At 37.6% G+C, this 16,559-nt stretch overlaps 1 protein-coding gene and 1 long non-coding RNA gene across 2 annotated transcripts in view; one reads left to right on the forward strand and one right to left on the reverse strand.

Annotated features, from left to right (window-relative positions):
* Positions 1-3,753: 3,753 nt before the first annotated feature.
* The window catches only part of LOC132159645 (stabilin-1-like), a 35,576-nt gene continuing 22,770 nt past the window's right edge, over positions 3,754-16,559 (reverse strand). Inside the window, exons 49-69 of the mRNA XM_059569218.1 lie at positions 16,040-16,171; positions 15,889-15,948; positions 15,641-15,817; positions 15,399-15,485; positions 14,998-15,144; positions 14,742-14,798; positions 14,063-14,249; positions 13,816-13,965; positions 9,538-9,642; positions 9,289-9,396; positions 8,411-8,604; positions 8,177-8,321; positions 7,964-8,097; positions 7,089-7,254; positions 6,896-7,002; positions 6,486-6,605; positions 6,186-6,335; positions 5,987-6,100; positions 5,435-5,581; positions 4,836-4,943; positions 3,754-4,731 (exon numbers count right to left, since the gene is read on the reverse strand). Coding sequence (XP_059425201.1) covers positions 4,693-4,731; positions 4,836-4,943; positions 5,435-5,581; positions 5,987-6,100; positions 6,186-6,335; positions 6,486-6,605; positions 6,896-7,002; positions 7,089-7,254; positions 7,964-8,097; positions 8,177-8,321; positions 8,411-8,604; positions 9,289-9,396; positions 9,538-9,642; positions 13,816-13,965; positions 14,063-14,249; positions 14,742-14,798; positions 14,998-15,144; positions 15,399-15,485; positions 15,641-15,817; positions 15,889-15,948; positions 16,040-16,171 — 2,634 coding nt within the window. The 3' untranslated portion in view covers positions 3,754-4,692. The remainder of the gene's footprint in view (positions 4,732-4,835; positions 4,944-5,434; positions 5,582-5,986; positions 6,101-6,185; positions 6,336-6,485; positions 6,606-6,895; positions 7,003-7,088; positions 7,255-7,963; positions 8,098-8,176; positions 8,322-8,410; positions 8,605-9,288; positions 9,397-9,537; positions 9,643-13,815; positions 13,966-14,062; positions 14,250-14,741; positions 14,799-14,997; positions 15,145-15,398; positions 15,486-15,640; positions 15,818-15,888; positions 15,949-16,039; positions 16,172-16,559) is intronic.
* LOC132159646 (uncharacterized) lies at positions 15,458-16,289 on the forward strand. Its single transcript, XR_009437892.1, has 2 exons — positions 15,458-15,569; positions 15,730-16,289. It is a non-coding gene; the product is annotated as an uncharacterized LOC132159646 (long non-coding RNA).

Genomic DNA, 16,559 nt, shown 5'->3' on the forward strand with positions numbered 1-16,559 from the left:
TTTGGTGTGGATTACTGGAGTCTCAGTGTTTTTTAAGGGCAACATTATTGGTGGAAAATTTTGTTTGGCCAATGCCGTTAAATTCCATCTTAGAAATGAGTAGTTCCTGCTATAAAATCTGACTGGATAAGCCATGTTAAAAGCACTTTTGAAACATCTAATGTGCACACCAACAAACGGCACAAATTCAATATTATATTAATATGCCAAGTTGCTTGGCAACCGTAAATGACTTGCTGTTTGGCTAATGAACTTGGCAGATGTTATTTAGCAGATGAATTGCTTATTGTGATTACAGTTACTAGTATATTTAATTGTTTTTTGAACAATGGTGTGTTGCCATACTGATGTTGTTGCCACAGTTGAGAGGGGTTTTGGGCACTGTTTCATGTGCCGAACAGCATTTCTTAAGCATTAAAATCTCTTAGTAATGCTTGGTTTTTCCTGCCGTATTGCTGTGCAAACTCTGAGAATAATTAGTGTAAGACTATTATTTTTTTGCTGCTGTATCTTTGAAAATTTTAGATATTTTTTATAGTCCCTATAAATATTTCTGTTTCTTAATTCAACCATATTATGTAATATTTGCCCATGAATCCATTAAAAGTCAGAAACGATTACATTTATTCAATCCTTTTGAATTGGTCTTTTTTTCACAGTCATGCTCAAAAAAGTTGGAATTTAATTGCGTTAGAAGATGAATGTTTTTTTTCCATTTTCTGTTTCTTTTCTGGTGTTTTTTATGCAATGCAGCACCAGGAATGTTTTGACCCAACCATTTTTCAGTCTTTCTTCTTTGCAAAAAAGAAATATAATAATAATACCTTACATTTATATAGTGCTTTTCTAGGCACTCAAAGCGCTTTACATAGTCGGGGGTATCTCCTCATCCACCACCAGTGTGCAGCATCCACCTGGGTGATGCGACGGCAGCCATATTGCACCAGAACGTCCACCACACACCAGCTTACTGGTGGAGAGGAGACAGAGTGATGAAGCCAATCAGTGAAAATATCCCTAGGACATAAGCTGCCACCACCATTCTTTTCACAAAACCAAACCAGGCAATGTAGAGCTTACCTTCGATGCATGGACATTTTTAAAAGTCTGGGCCTGTATTCACTGCCTCGAAACAAAAACATTTTAGAAACATTTGATGATAATGAGCTTTTAAAAAGGTATCGCCTTTGGTTTTGGAGGTTATCCCAACTCTAAATTTTCCTTTAATTATATTTTTGATTTAATTAACCAGTTGGGCAAGAAGTAACCACTGTTCTTGAGACAAGTTTGGTTTTCTTTAATGTGTGCATGTATTACTATCAGCCATGATTATTCTACTTCATTAATTAAAAAGCTGTTTATATGCATATCCGCTAATTGTTTACGAGAAGCATAAATGTAAGAGGCTGACAATTAGCTGAACATATACTTTAATTAGTGACACATTTTAAAATATTTATTTGAATGTGGCAATTAACATTTTAATTTTTAAACCTTTCTTTGAATGTGAACATAATATCATGCTTACAATATTTCTATGAATAAATCTTACCCCTCCCATATCAGCCCATCACTGTGTGCATTGTTAGTAAGCAAACTGACATCATCCATAGCAACGAGGTCAAGCCCAGCCTTGCTCTTAGTTTAAGACTTCTCTCTATTCCTTAGTAAAATATATATATATTTATTGTTTCAGTTTCAGTAAATCAATTTAAAAATCTCACATGCCACTGGGCAAATTCCAGACATGAAGTAGAGTTTTAACCAAAGGTTTCTGCTACGTTATTGAAATGGGTGGGACATTGTTGTGTTGTGTATAATTTCAAACATCTGTCATCTGCCTCGATTTCCCTGCCTCTGGAATGAGCTTATGAATTTAAGAAATTCCTGTCTGGCCAGATTAAAATAAAGCTGCAAGAATTAATAATTGATGTTTACTGTAGGGCCTTATTTTTTACTGTAAGTCCATATTTAAAAAGAAAATTGTATTTTTATAAGGAACACCAATAGTTCTTAATAATCAACCATTGAGAATCAACTGAATTTGTTAAAAGTGGCTATATTTCAAAACAAAATTGGATACAAAATTTCAAACTGATTGGACAAATGTTTTAGCACCATATTACTGCCAACAAGTGGCTAAGCCCCATCAAATCTTTCAGGTGTTCTCAAAGTGGACCATTCCTTGGTTGTACCAAAGCTTATACCGGATACTTAAATACCCCCCCCCCCCCCCCAAAAAAAAAAAAACAGGTAAGCACAAACCCTTTCTCTGCAGTTGGTCAACTTTCAACTGGTCAACCATCAAGAAAAATTTGGAAAAATCATGTATGAATCCGAGCAGTAATGCTAAGCTTAACGTCAGGGTTAAGGTTTAGTATTTGTTTCAGCATTGTGTCTACAATCAACATTGTGATTGAGTTAACCAATGAAATCTTTAGAATCGTTTGTGGGTGGGGTTTGTGATTAACTTTTTTTTATTATTTTACAAAAGTAGCATTTGCAAAAAAAAATGACTCAATGAATCCATTGACATTAAGCCCTTGCATTCCAAGTTGGGCCGAAACATTGCACTGGTTTGGGAGTACTTCGATTCTACCAAATTTTCTGTCTATAGGGCCTATTGTTTAGGCTCAAAGATGTGTTTTTGTCTAGAAAGATCATAAAAAAATATTGGGTCCTGGGTTTTCACACAAATAAAAATAAAATAGCACTGGGACACAATAAATATGTAGAGATTGAACCAACTCCACCAAACCAACACAAGGCCTAAATGTCTGGTCTCATCACCGCATTCATTCTTTGGCATTTGAAGAATTCTGGTTGGCATTGGAAAACTTCAGATTACTCACAGCAACTTCTTTTTGGAGCAGACATATGCCTCTCGGTAGCTCCCGAAGGCCTCTGGGATGTCTGTTCTGGGCATGTGGTTTTGGTGGACAGCCAGTTCTGGCCACATTCATAGAAACCGATGGCGAATGTAATAGAAACAGACACTGGAACAACAAATTTAATTTGAACTATTTATCATGTAATTGGCAAGACGTTTTGGAACCAATACTGGTCATTATCTGCAAGGTTTCGTAGGCGCGGGCTATTTTTTTCTACCTCTTTGCTTAGTGTAGTGTTTGTAGACTTTTACGTAACTCGTCTTGGGCCAAATATTTAGTTTTTCTTTCAAAAGTCTACATTTTCTCACTGAACAACAGGTGCATTTGGATTTAGCTCACCCAAAGTGAGCAAATTCTTCTTCAACACCTGATCCCCTCTTATCATTTACTTCAAAGTTTTTTTTTTATCTTACAGACAAGCACCACATGCTATCTTGACTACATTGTAGTCTCCTCCTTTCACAAATTTCAAAGCAAACACAATGAAAGGTGCGACACGACACATTTCTGTGACCCAGAAGATGCTCATTCTAGAGTGGGGATGGGTGTCATGCTTTGTTGCGAAAGAGCGCTATGAAAATGGGGGATGGGAGATGAGTGGAACTGGAAAAATGGAGGAAAGCCCAGCTGTGAATTCACTGCAGTCCTCATTAGCCCTGGGTCCTAAAGTCCCCAGGCTATTTCCCAAATTACAAAAATTAGCTCATAAAATTACTTAAAAATCAGTCTACAATCCATTTTAAGAACTAGAAAGCTGTAAGGTCTGTTTTTGTATCCAAAAAGCTTCCTGTATGAGGCATAACACACTCAGTGTCATTGATTGATGGACTACATTATTACTACAGTATTTGCAATGCATATCATCCCCATAATTTATTTTATTTTCTCTACAGTTTTTATGATGAATTAGCTTTAGCTGCTTAACATACAGCACACAGTCCTTTTAAGCTGTATTTGGTATTTCTATTGTAGATACCTCATCTGTTTGTGGTTTTTGTAACTGTAACACTAGCTAGTTCAAAATCTCTTTTTGAGGGAAATGTTTGTAATTCAAAAGCAAACCAATGTTCGTGATTGGTCTGCTTTCTTGGATTAATATGCATATTTGGTTGTGATTGGTCTTGGCTTTCTAACATGTCAAAGTGTGAATGTAATTGTAATTTATGCAGAACTAGAGCTCTGAATGTGCATCTACTTCAGATAAAACTTGTTTGGCGGGGGTGGGGGGGGGGGTTATTTGAGCAGAAAAACAATGCAAACTTCACTAATTTTTCATAAAAAATGACATCAAATTCCACACTAAACTTAACTTATTCTCCGTTCCCAGTCCATAGCAGGTCAAAATCAACACTGTTGTTTTCCTGTCAAGTAGTATGAACAGGTGGTCTTTTTCCTCAGGGAAATTTCCACCCATCTCCCTCTTGCGTTATGCTTCAGTCATCTTTAGTATGATCGAACAAGACAAAAATACCCTTCTATGATGTTGACGAGACCTTTGGGATTATGCATTGCAGTTGGAGACATTAATTAGACCACAGGTTTAGTCCCTGGACAGCTGATTTCCTTTGCGATTGGCCAACAACAGGTAAACTAACAAATGCACCAAGTGTTTTTATCAGATATTTTTGTTGAACTGAAGGCACCACAGTTGGCTGGTGTTGTCTAGAACATAATTTGGGCATTTGAGTCTTTTATTTTTAGGTTTCACCATATACAAAGGTGTTGTACCACCTCCTCCAGCCAGGCTCTCCAGCTGATTTCAGTTAATGAAAGGGAGAGGAGGTCGGCGCTGATGTCTGTGCTAGTCAATCAGGTTGGGTGTGTCTGTAGCAGCTGGATCCTGAAAGAAACAAATTGATTAGGACAACTGTGTTTGACCAGTGGTAACAATCAAAGAAATGCATGTAGTTACAAGCACACAGAAGGATGTTTTTCTATATTTACCCCAAATGGCTCTGCAAATGCCCTGTAGCCACTGTATAAAGGGTTTGGGATGGATACTAAAGCAGGGTTTCCACCACCTTTTGTGGAAGCACCATCTTCATCATCATTCTGTTGAATGATAAATAAGACATTCATTCATCTCTGAAAGTAGATTATGATACATCACAAATTAATTGTACCTCATTTAGTTTTCTGGGATCACAATATAAAATTTAATTATAAAGACAGTCCAGAACTTTGGAACTGACAAGAAAAAAAACAATTTTGAGATTACATTTTGAGACAGATGTACAGAATGACCCACCGATCGATCACGATAGATAGATAGATAGATAGATAGATAGATAGACAGACAGACAGACAGACAGACAGACAGACAGACAGACAGACAGACAGATAGATAGATAGATAGATAGATAGATAGATAGATAGATAGATAGATAGATAGATAGAATGGATAGATGAATGGATGTAGAAAATAGAATGGATAGATGAATGGATGTAGAAAACTCCAGGCGAGTTAGTCAGACATTTTGTTTGATGGTATAGTGTCTTTGTTCATCAACCTAAATATCCGAAGCTCCATTACATGAACAAACCTTAAAATACTGGAAACGGAAGGCGTCGTTCTTGTGCTTGAGGACGTAGTATGCGAGCCCAGCAACAATACCAACAATGGCAAAGACAATCAGCACGGTGGTGACTGCGACCCCGCTGGACTGTGAGATTGGAAGAATTGCCGGCACCTAAAAACACCATTAATGACTTTTAAAAATTCACTGGGAATTGTAAGCGAGGTCCAGCTTTTGGCAAAGCTATGCTTGACTGTCTATTACTACTGCTTTGAAAAGACCAGACGGACGTCCATGTTAGTCAAACAGGATGTAGACATGCTTTAGCTAGTCTGATGAGTCATAGTTGTTATCTTTGTCTGATGACTGATGATGAGCAAAAATTCTTTTCAATGAAGTCACTGCTTAACAGGAGGCTTGGGAGTGTGCTTTTTATCTAAAAAAATGCTGCAATTTAATCCATTGGTGTTAATGCAGTAACCCATTAATTTTTTTACATATATATTCTTCCCGTACATCCATAAAGCAAAGCAGTTCTCAAATATGCTCTATTGTACTTCTACAAAAGCGGACACTTACTTGAACAGCTGGAGCTCTGAAAGGCCCATCAATGACATGGATCAGACCATTGATGGCTGGGATGTTCCAGGCCAATATGACCTTCTTATTCACCCATTTTTGAGGTTGTGAGTTCTGTGAAACCAATAAAAATATAGTTTTCTTGACTATGTACAGTAAATGTGGCCTGAGTGGTGTGAAGCTGCTGTGGTTAGTTTACCTCAGCCTGACCAGTGGAATTGGAAGGAATTGTTATGACTAGATCAGAACCCAGACGGGACGGGATTACGGTGTTGTGCTTCAAGTCTTCATAGAAGTGCAGACTATTGATGCTGGATATATGATACAGCAAATCCCTCCATGACAAGGTCTAAAAAAGGAAAGAAACTGCAGACTCAAGGCCAGCGGAGAAAGAGCGTGTCCAACAGGTTACCACTTTCTTTGTAGGTTTTCTTCCTCTGACTAAGATGCAATTAGAATTAGAATATGAGAATTCATTTAGGCTTATATCGATAATCACCTTGTTTGCAGAGAAACCGTCATTTTGAGGTACAAAAACTGTGATGTTTAATGATTTATCTGACAAGGACTTCAGCAGGTTCTTGCCTTCCTCTCCATCCTCTGCATATTTCAGTAAAGTCTGTAGAAGGAAACCGGCAGGAAAGGTGTGGATATTCCTCTTTGAACAGAACTACATTTGTATTGACAACAATTATGTGAAAAACTCACTTCAGCTTTGTTTTTTTTCCCCTATTCTTTTATCAAAATATTTACAATAAAACATGTTTTGGGGGAATATACTGTAATTATTAAATAACTTTATATCAGTTTTTGCCTGCGTGCTATCTTTCCATCCACTACAAAGCCAGTTCCTTGATGACATCATTCTGCAGGAAGTGGCATTATTTTTAGAGGAAACAGGCTACTTACTGTGTAAAACACAGAAAAATTGGAAGTGGTGGCAACAACCGAGGCCAAGTCTCCATTACAGAACTCTCCATTTCCAATGTATCCAGGTTTACATTCACAAGACACCTCTGTATAAGAAAAAATGGCTCTCGTTTTTACATCAAGACTGTTCAGGTACAGTAAAATTTCTAATTACATTTCCTGAGGGTCATACCTTTCATCCTGTAGCAGTATGCGTCATACGGCAAACTGGCATTGACTGGCTCTTTGTACAGCACGATACCAACATGATTATCACCGCATTTAGCAGAGGGAAACCGGATCGGATAGCCAGCTTTCTTCCCGTCCATCCATCCTGCCACACATAGATGCATTCCCAACTGGAACAATAAAAAAGCTTTGTTTTATTATGTAAATTAACCAGCCATTACTTCAGTCTCAAGTGTTAATATTATCAGTGTTGAAAACAGTTGTGCTGCTTAATAATTTTTTTAAAGATTATTTAATGAATATAAATTTGAAAAGATACAAAAATATTTATTTTATAATGTAATTTAATAAACTACCAGTTGAATTCAACCAACTTTTATGCAATGTATAATAGAAAAATAGACGTGGTGAAGAAAAAAATATTTTAAGATTTCTGATTTAATAAATATTTACAGGAAAATAAAAATAACAAACAGAGAAATTGTTTGAAGAAACACTGATTAAAGGTGCGTTAAAATTTACCGTTGCTTGTTCAAATTTGTTGGTGAAATCCAGTCAATTTTCAATAGGAGTCAGTGCATCTGGGAGTTTCGTGTGATACAAAGTTCATCATGCAGATTTCGCTCATGTTCAAATTGGTCATGAAAATTCACCACATTGACCAACAAAACCATTCTGCTTGGCTTAAAAGTGACTTTAGTGTGAGCTTTGCTTTATACATTGCTAATCTATTGACTATGAACAGTGGACTTTCTAATTCTCTAATGTGACTGTACAGTACAGCTATAAGTACAGTATAAGCTCCAAGGCTGTTGCTCTTATTCACCACAATAGCATAAATGCAAGGTATGTACAGCTAAGTTTGGGTTAAAAAGTCACCTGTTGGGCTTCAGAGAGCTGCTTGAATGTAGCAAGAGTAGCTCCCTCAGCCTCGCAAGCTTCCTGTGCTTGGCTGAAGTTCAGTTTATACTTCCCTTCAGGTGAGCGCAGGTGGAAAACACCCCCTGTTTTCGCTGAAACGTAAGAATAAAAGCCTTTGTTTTTAAATACTCAAAATATTGGGCTGTCAATTAAATTACTGTGCAGTCATACTATGGAAATGAAGGTCTTTGCATGTGGCTTTGGGGTCGCAGCCACCGTTGTCCTCCAGGCAGCGGTCAACAGGGGGCACCACTTTCTCCAAACACTGGATTCCATTTCCAACATACCCCTCAAGACATTCGCAGCGCCTCTCGTTCTGCCACAAGGTAAATTTTACATATTTTGTTTATCCAAAAACTCTTGTCAGATTATATTACATTAACAAAAAGTAGAAGTTCCACATACAGGTCCAGTGAAAATGCATTCTGCGAAATCGCTGCAGCCACCGTTCGCCTCCTCTACACATCGGTTGATGGGCGAGCAGACGTGTCCATCTCCAGAGTATCCGGCCTGACAGGAACAGGTAACATTGATACCGCTCTGCAAACAGTCAGCTGCTTCATGGCAGCCTCCGTTATATTCACTGCAAAAATCTGGGGCTAGAAACACATACATTTCACAATCAAAATGGATTTTATCCATTGAAAGCATTCTCATAACTTGTATTTTTGTGGGTGGTGGTGGTGGGGGGGGGGGGTGCAAAAATACAATCATTTAATTTTTTTTTGGCAAAAATCTAAGAATTCATAAATCAAGATACATTTACCTAAAAAGAATGGACAATTTAGTATTGATATATTTGTCAAAAAAGGCCAGATTTACGAACAATTTAAATTAAATTTCCAATTTAAATTTTCATACCATAAAATTGCCGTATCGTAAAATCCAAAATGTTAATCTAAGAAATACAGTACATTCATTTAATTGAAAAAGGGCTAAAACATGAAAATCTATCCGTCAGTCAGTGGGGTGAGAAAAATATACTCAATTCAAAGGAAAAACGAGACAATTTTTTTACCCCATCGACATACTTATTTGTTCAACCATAAACTCACTTAATTTTAATAGATTTTTCAGAAGACAAGTCTCAAAATCTCAAGTCATTGTGCTTTTTAAGTAAATGTATCTCCCTCTGAAGTGCATTTAGGTTACATGTCATAAGCTGTTAAATAGCCTATATATTGGAAGCTCCCTCTTCTTTTATATTTATATATAAATATACAGGCCATCTGAATCCAGGACAGGCATCTCACAATCAGTCTAATACAACAGACAATTCATACCCGTGCAGTTAATGCCATTTCCTCCATAGGGCGGCACACACTCGCAATTATTTTCAGGGAGGCACACTGCATTGAGATCACATGCTGGCGAGCAAATCAGCTTGACTTCTGTTAAATAACAGGCAAAAGAGAGTGTTTTCACTACTGAACAAGTATCAAATATTTTCTATGGTTTTCTACAATTACTATGCATCTATTTTATAGTTGTAGTACATTTGATAGAGTTTTCCATGTAAGGCCTGCTCTTACCGATTTTTGATTCGCAGTATTTACCCGTCCACCCCTCTAGACAGAAACAGCTGCCATCGCCGTCCAGGCCGCTATTACACTTGCCATTGCTGGTGCAGTTACATGCTGTGAGGAAAGATGAATAAACTGTTCATTATAGCTGTTAGCACAATGTTGAGTAGTACTAATACAATAAAAAAAAATTATAATAATAAAAAAAACATTTATACTGATCTTACATTAAATGTACATGTGGACATGTAATGTCATTTGAGTAAAAATTTCTGTGTATATTTATTTTTTTGTTTATTATTTGTTTATTATCAGGTATACCACACAGAGATGCAGTACGATCTCTATGGAGCAGTGACAGAAGGACACCAGCACTTTTTCTTGCAGGTGGTTCTGCTTGAGGATTCTGGGGAAGTGGAGTCTCTACTGTGCCTTCTTAACCACTGCAGTGATGTTATTGATGTGCATTCACACTCTAACCACCCTGCTAACAACACTGCAGAAAGATTTGTGGATGCTCTGATGTAGATCGAATGTTTATCTTGTATTTAAAGTGGTCCCAAAGCAAACAAGCTTGTTGATCTTGTGCAGACTAACCACAATGAGAGTAACGTTATAAGTTAACCTCATTAAATATTGTTGTGGACGAAGTATTAAGATCCTTTACCTAATAATGTATAAAGCACTGTAAAAATACTCTGATGCAAGTAAAAGTCCTGCATAAAAAATATTACTTAAGTAAATATCAATTGACGTGACATACAGCCAAGTATGGTGACCCATACTCAGAATTCGTGCTCTGCATTTAACCCATCCAAAGTGCACACACACCCGGAGAAGTGGGCAGCCATTTATGCTGCGGCACACGGAGAGCAGTTGGGGGTTCGGTGCCTTGCTCAAGGGCACCTGAGTCATGGTATTGCCAGCCCGAGACTCAAACCCACAACCCTAGGGTTAGGAGTCAAACTCTCTAACCACTAGGCCACGACTTCACCATAAAGATAATCAAGTATAAGGATTACTTAATGTAAGTATAATCAGGGAAATCTGCTTAAAAGTAAACTGGGACTACTGTAATATTATTTATTATATCATTAGATTATTATTCCTATATCATTATGCACATCAGAAACTCACCAGGAACATGAACAATCTCAAAAACCTTGGTCCACGTATAATTTTTATTTTATATTTTATTTCCCTGTACGCAAACAGGGACACGTGATAGATTATTGCAAACCCGCCACAGCAATAAACAACCTGTCCTCTATTTTGCTTGATGTGGTCGGAGCTGCGTTCTCTGGAATCGTCTCAAGCGATGGACTTCTACATTCAGATTGGTTGCTGCCAAACCACGTCATAGCTCATTACCATAAAGTTGCCCTGATTTTAACTCTCCTTGACGCTCTCAATGGCCAAGTTGCACCGCGCCGCTGCTTGCCGCTGCTCGATGCCGGCTCACATTGAAATGAATGACTTCTTGCCACTTTGACGCTCTCAACAGTGGTGGTGTGAACACACAGTTAGTAGTCCATGAGAGATCTGAAGAGATGTGTGTGCCCAAGAACTTGAAAACAGGAACCCCTTTCCACACAGTCCCCATTGGTGTATAGTGCACAGCACTACTCTTACGGAAGTTTATTATGAGTTCTTTTGTTTTTAAGGAGTTCAGGATGAGAATGTTCACTAAACACCACACAGTCTTTGGACTTCATCTTTGTAGGCTGTCCCATCATCCCCTGAGATAAGTCCAACCATGGTTGTGTCATCTGCAAACTTCATGATGGTGTTGGTGGGGTGAGTGGGTGCACAGTCGTCTGTGTAGAGGGTGTAGAGAAGTGGGCTCAGCACACAGCCCTGTGGGACGCCAGTGCTGGGTGTTAAGGTGGAGAAGACACATGGTTGTCATAGCGACGCCGCAGGAAACTGCCGTGACGTAATCTTCTACCCGACACACACCCAATACCCACACACACAGGACAATGGAGGAAATTGAGTGTATGCTGTTTTTGATCCTCGGGATGTGGCTGTTTCTCACAGTAAGAAGACAAATGTTGTTTCAGGAGGCTGAGGGCAGCAAAATGAAACACTGCTGAAAAAAATAGGAGAGTTTACTCCGTCTGGCATGTGCAATGTGACACAGTGAATAGTGACGATTCTCTCTGACCAATCAGCAGTCTACCGTGTTTTCATGTCACATTTTAGTATCGCCTCAGCTCGCTGAGAACCTTGCCGGAGGTTATACGAAAAAAAGTACCTGGAAGCAGGTACAGGTACAACTTTTACACAGTGGAAAACCAAATAAAGGTGAGGCGAGGCGAGTCAAGCTGGTACTGTGTAGTGGAAAGCCCATAACTGTCTGGGGGGAATTTAGTAAGAAAGTCCTCGATACAGTGACATATGGGCTGGGAAAGGCCTAAGTCAGCTAGTTTAGAGATCAGTCTGCCTGGGATGACAGTGTTAAAGGCAGAGCTAAAGTATATGAAGAGCATCCTCACATAGCTCCCTTGGTATTCAAGGTAGGTCAGGGCTGAGTGAAAAGAAGTGGCGGTTGACAACTCAAAAAAATAGTTTTAAGTAAAATTTTGTTTGGATGCAGTATCAAATGATTCCACTAGATAAAATTTGCTTCCCATTAAATTCCAATGTGGCCATTTTTAACCATTTAAAAACAATTTTAACCATTTAACTTTCTGTATGGTATGTTTTTGGTTCTTGATTATGGTTTAGGTTTTCATGTCTTTCATTTTTATATTTTGCCTTATTTCATGTACCTATCATCTGTTTTCCTATACAGTCATGTGATGCCCTTGTCTGCGTGTTATGATCTGATTGGTTCCTTGATTCATGTGTAATTGTTTTTTCATTGGTTGGCTCTTGTTATGTGACCCTCATTGTTTGATATAAATAGCCCTGATGTTGCCTTTGTTCTTTGTCTAGGTTTAATGTTGTAACCCACTGTCGGTGAGTCTATTCTGTTCATGCCAAGTCAAGCCTGTTCAAGTCAAGTCAAGTCTTTTTAGAACATGTTTTGCTACCCTGACATGTGATCCTTCCATGTGATTCCTTTGTCTGTGTGTTATGTTCTGATTGGTTCCTTGGTTCATGTGTCATGTTCTCACTGGTTGGTTATTGTCATGTGACCCTCATATAAATAGCCCTCTTGTTGCCTTTGTTCTTTGTTTAGCTTTAATGTTGTAACCCGCTGTCGGTGAGTCTATTATGTTTTTGCCAAGTCTGTTCATGCCAAGACAAGCCTGTTCAAGTCAAGTCAAGTCTTTTTGGATTATGTTTTGTCTTTGTTATATCAACTGCACTTGGGTTCTCACTTCAACCCGGCTTCAGTCGACTAATTGTTACACTTTCTTAATTTATGGTGTTTTCCATGTGTTCACATAGTAAGTGCCTAAATCTTTACCAAGTTTCGTACCATTGTGTAGAAGTAAAAGAAAAACATTTTTTTAGTAAAAAAATGACTGAACAAAACCAGATGGTTAAAACAAATATCACAAAATTTTGTTAATTACAATATTACCAGGAAAAAAAAAATGACAACTATAAAATTTATATATCTCTTATAAGTAATGGCAGTTTATAACAGACTGGACTGTTATAATTAGAGAGTAACTTATAACTAGAGAGTAATTCACTCAAAATTTTCTCTATTTTTCAACTCATATAATGTGGGAAATACACTCAAATTTAGTTGTCCATCCTCAACCTAATAATAAGCTCTACTCTTCACCACAACGGTAACACTACGAAACCAACATAACCGAAACCTTTGTAAATTCTAACATTAACACAACATTCAAGGACTAACTTATGTCTTAATAAAAACTTATATATTTAAAAAAAAAAAATAAGTTGGAAAGAAAAAGAGAAGAAAATATTAACAATTTATTACCTAGAAATATTAGAATTTTTTTCTTTATTTATTCATGTTTGGTCTAGCTCCTTTTAAAATGATAAAAATCAAACAGACATGTTTACCTTGACAGACAGGGTGAATTTTTGGAGTCTTGATTGAGTAAAAAAAAGTACACAATTCAATATTAATTTAATTTAAAGGGATAGTTTTATATCGCAGTCAAAATAGTACTACCCAACTGGCCAGAAACTCCATTTTGTCTCCTTCCCAAAGCCAATTTCTTTACAACCTGGATCCTGCATAATTGTTCTTACAGTTGAGTTATTTTGATTTGCCTGTTCACTTAGTCTTCACCGACACTTGTGGATAAGGAATTGGGAACCGTTTAGGAAAAATTCATGTTTTGAACAGGTTACCTGTGCAGGTCGGCCCAAAGTGATTGCTTTCACACAGCTCACAGCCTGTGCCTTTAAAACCTTTGTGACATTTACATGTCCCTGTGCCAGTGCGCCCATCATCACAGTCTCCATGCTCTCCACATGGGGCCTCGAGTCCGCCAGGGCACACTAAACCACAAACCAACAAACAGTTTAAGACCTATTGGCTGCATCATTTCATGTACCGTTCAAGGAACTTATTGCTTTTTGTGTGTTAAATTCTCACCTTGACAGTCTCTTCCAAAGTGGTTTTTACAGCATTTAGCAGCCCACGTCATTTTCATGCATACCCGATTACAGCGAATCCAATCACTGTATGAGCCGTATCCATAACCAAACGAGTGCAACCTTTGATAACTGGGCCGTCTGTACATGTAAGGCGTATAATTTCGTCTACATATGCCAGTTCTACTCTGTAAAAAAGAGATCAGTCTGAATCAAGGCATGATATGTGTGTATAAACGTGACTGATTACCACAGAAAACACATTTTCACTTGGTTAAAAAAAAAAATAAAGTCAATAAAGTGGTGACTGCTAAAGTTTTGTTAATGCAACCGGACCAAAACATAAAAAGTCTATAAAGCATTAACTGCTAAAGTTTTTGTGTGACACAACAGAGCCAAAACAGAACAAAAAGTATGTCAATAGAGCACTGACTGCTAAAAATGTTAACAAAACAGAAGCAAAAATAGCAAAAAGCAAGTCAATTAAGCACTGATTTTTAAAATTGTTAACGAAGCTGAACCAAAAAAATGATAAAAAGTCAGTCAGTAAAGCACTAGCTGCTAAAGTTTTGTTGATGAAACAGAACCAAAAAATAACAAAAAGAAGTTCAATAAAGTGCTGCTGCTAAAGTTTGATTAATAAACAGAACCATAAATCAACAAGACGCAGATCCACTCACTGTGTCCTCTGATCCGAGGGGACACCTGGGCGGCATATCGCAAGAACCACAGAGTCCCTAAAGACAGACAACATTACAACAACAACATTAGGACTGCTCATTTGTTTTTATATTAAAATCACTTTAAAACACCAGTTGCAGCAGTAGTAGAACTAAACTGAACTGATAAATAACTAGCTGGTCCTTTTGCTTTACTGTTTATTTTGTTCAGTTTTTGAAGATATAAATAATCTGATTTAGTCTTAAAGTTTTGTACCTTTATCTCTATGCTTGTGAAGTTGTCGCAGCGAGCACCAATGCTTGGCGGCTCCAGAAGCTGATCAATTCCATGAGCGATTCCTGAATCAAACAACATGTTCCGTGCCACGATTCTGGCATTGTTTCCATTGATTAATATGTCGCCCTGAAAATCAGCCAATAAGACGCGAGCAGATTTACTATCCAACTGTATATCACTAAAATGACAATGAAACACGTCAAATTAATATGCAACGATGCATGATGTAGTTTCCCATCTTAGATTTGAGTCTTTATAATGCATTTTAACTTAGAAATAACACACATTATGAATACCTTTATAACTGGTAAAACATTGATACCCAAAACAATAAATAAATCATTAACATTTCAAATTTTTGCCAACTTGCCAATACTTACAATTACATTTTTGCTGCAACTGAAGGTGAGCTTGGATCCAAACAGTGTTTCCATGCTTTTCTCAGCAGGGAGAGCAACAGCAACTACCTGGAAACATACATCCAAAATCGTTTTGTGACCCTTAAAGGAAAGTACTATGGCGGTACCATGGTACGGTGATGCTATCAGATGGTAATACCATGTTACTTTAAACCTAATTGATTTCAGTTAAATGAATTACAAATGATGTTGGAGTCTCATACCCTCTGGTCGCGGACAATATGAGCTTTGAGGTAGGCTTGTAACTTATCACGATGGTCTTCGCTGTACAGCCATTTCTTTCTGTCCTCAGGAAGACTGTTAAAAACATCATCCGTTGGCCAGAACATGGTAAATGGGTAAAAGGGTTGATGCTGCACCACATGCATCAATTCTGCATCCTGTGTGAAAGATTTTTTGTAAGAAAATGGCAGGTCCAAAAAAAAAAATGTAAGTGCAGAATAAATATTACCTGAAGGAGCTTGCTGAAGATTTTGAAGCCATATTGTTCAGCAGCTGGGGTTATGGTCAACTGCAACATAAATTGAATTTTAGTTTGTGGAATGACATTTTTATGACTTTTCGGAACTTACAAAATGGTGGACATCGGTTGAGTTACATACATTGGTGATGATATTCGCCTTGCCCGTTAGATCGTATGGAAAGAGGACATTGTCTGTGAAATGTATGACTCCATTGGAGCACTCAACATCACTGGTGAGGATCTTTGTCTTATCGTTGATGTACACAACACCCTGAGAGACAAAAGTAGACACTTCAGATCAGAGTCAGAAAATAACTTTTCCACTTGGGAAACTGATTTACAAGGGAAGCTTTTGTAATCAACTTATTAAATGGATCTGTTCATGTTGTATCAAATTTTTATACTTCTTCAATTAACCTTTATAATCAGTCAGAATGATACCAGAAGCCATCTTTTCCTTGCAATGTGGCACAGAAGCTGTGTCTGGCAGTGTTTTATTATTTTCTAAGATAGAATAATTGTGTGTTTCATCCCAGTATCTTTCTTTTTTTTTGTTAATTATTTTTTCCATTGATAAAGGGATGGTTCACCCAAAAATGAAAATTCTGTCATTTTCTCGCCATGCAGTTGTTCCAAAACTGAGTTTTTCATTCTGCTAA

This window comes from Carassius carassius, chromosome 16 (genome assembly GCF_963082965.1).
Source record: "Carassius carassius chromosome 16, fCarCar2.1, whole genome shotgun sequence".
NCBI lineage: Eukaryota > Metazoa > Chordata > Actinopteri > Cypriniformes > Cyprinidae > Carassius > Carassius carassius.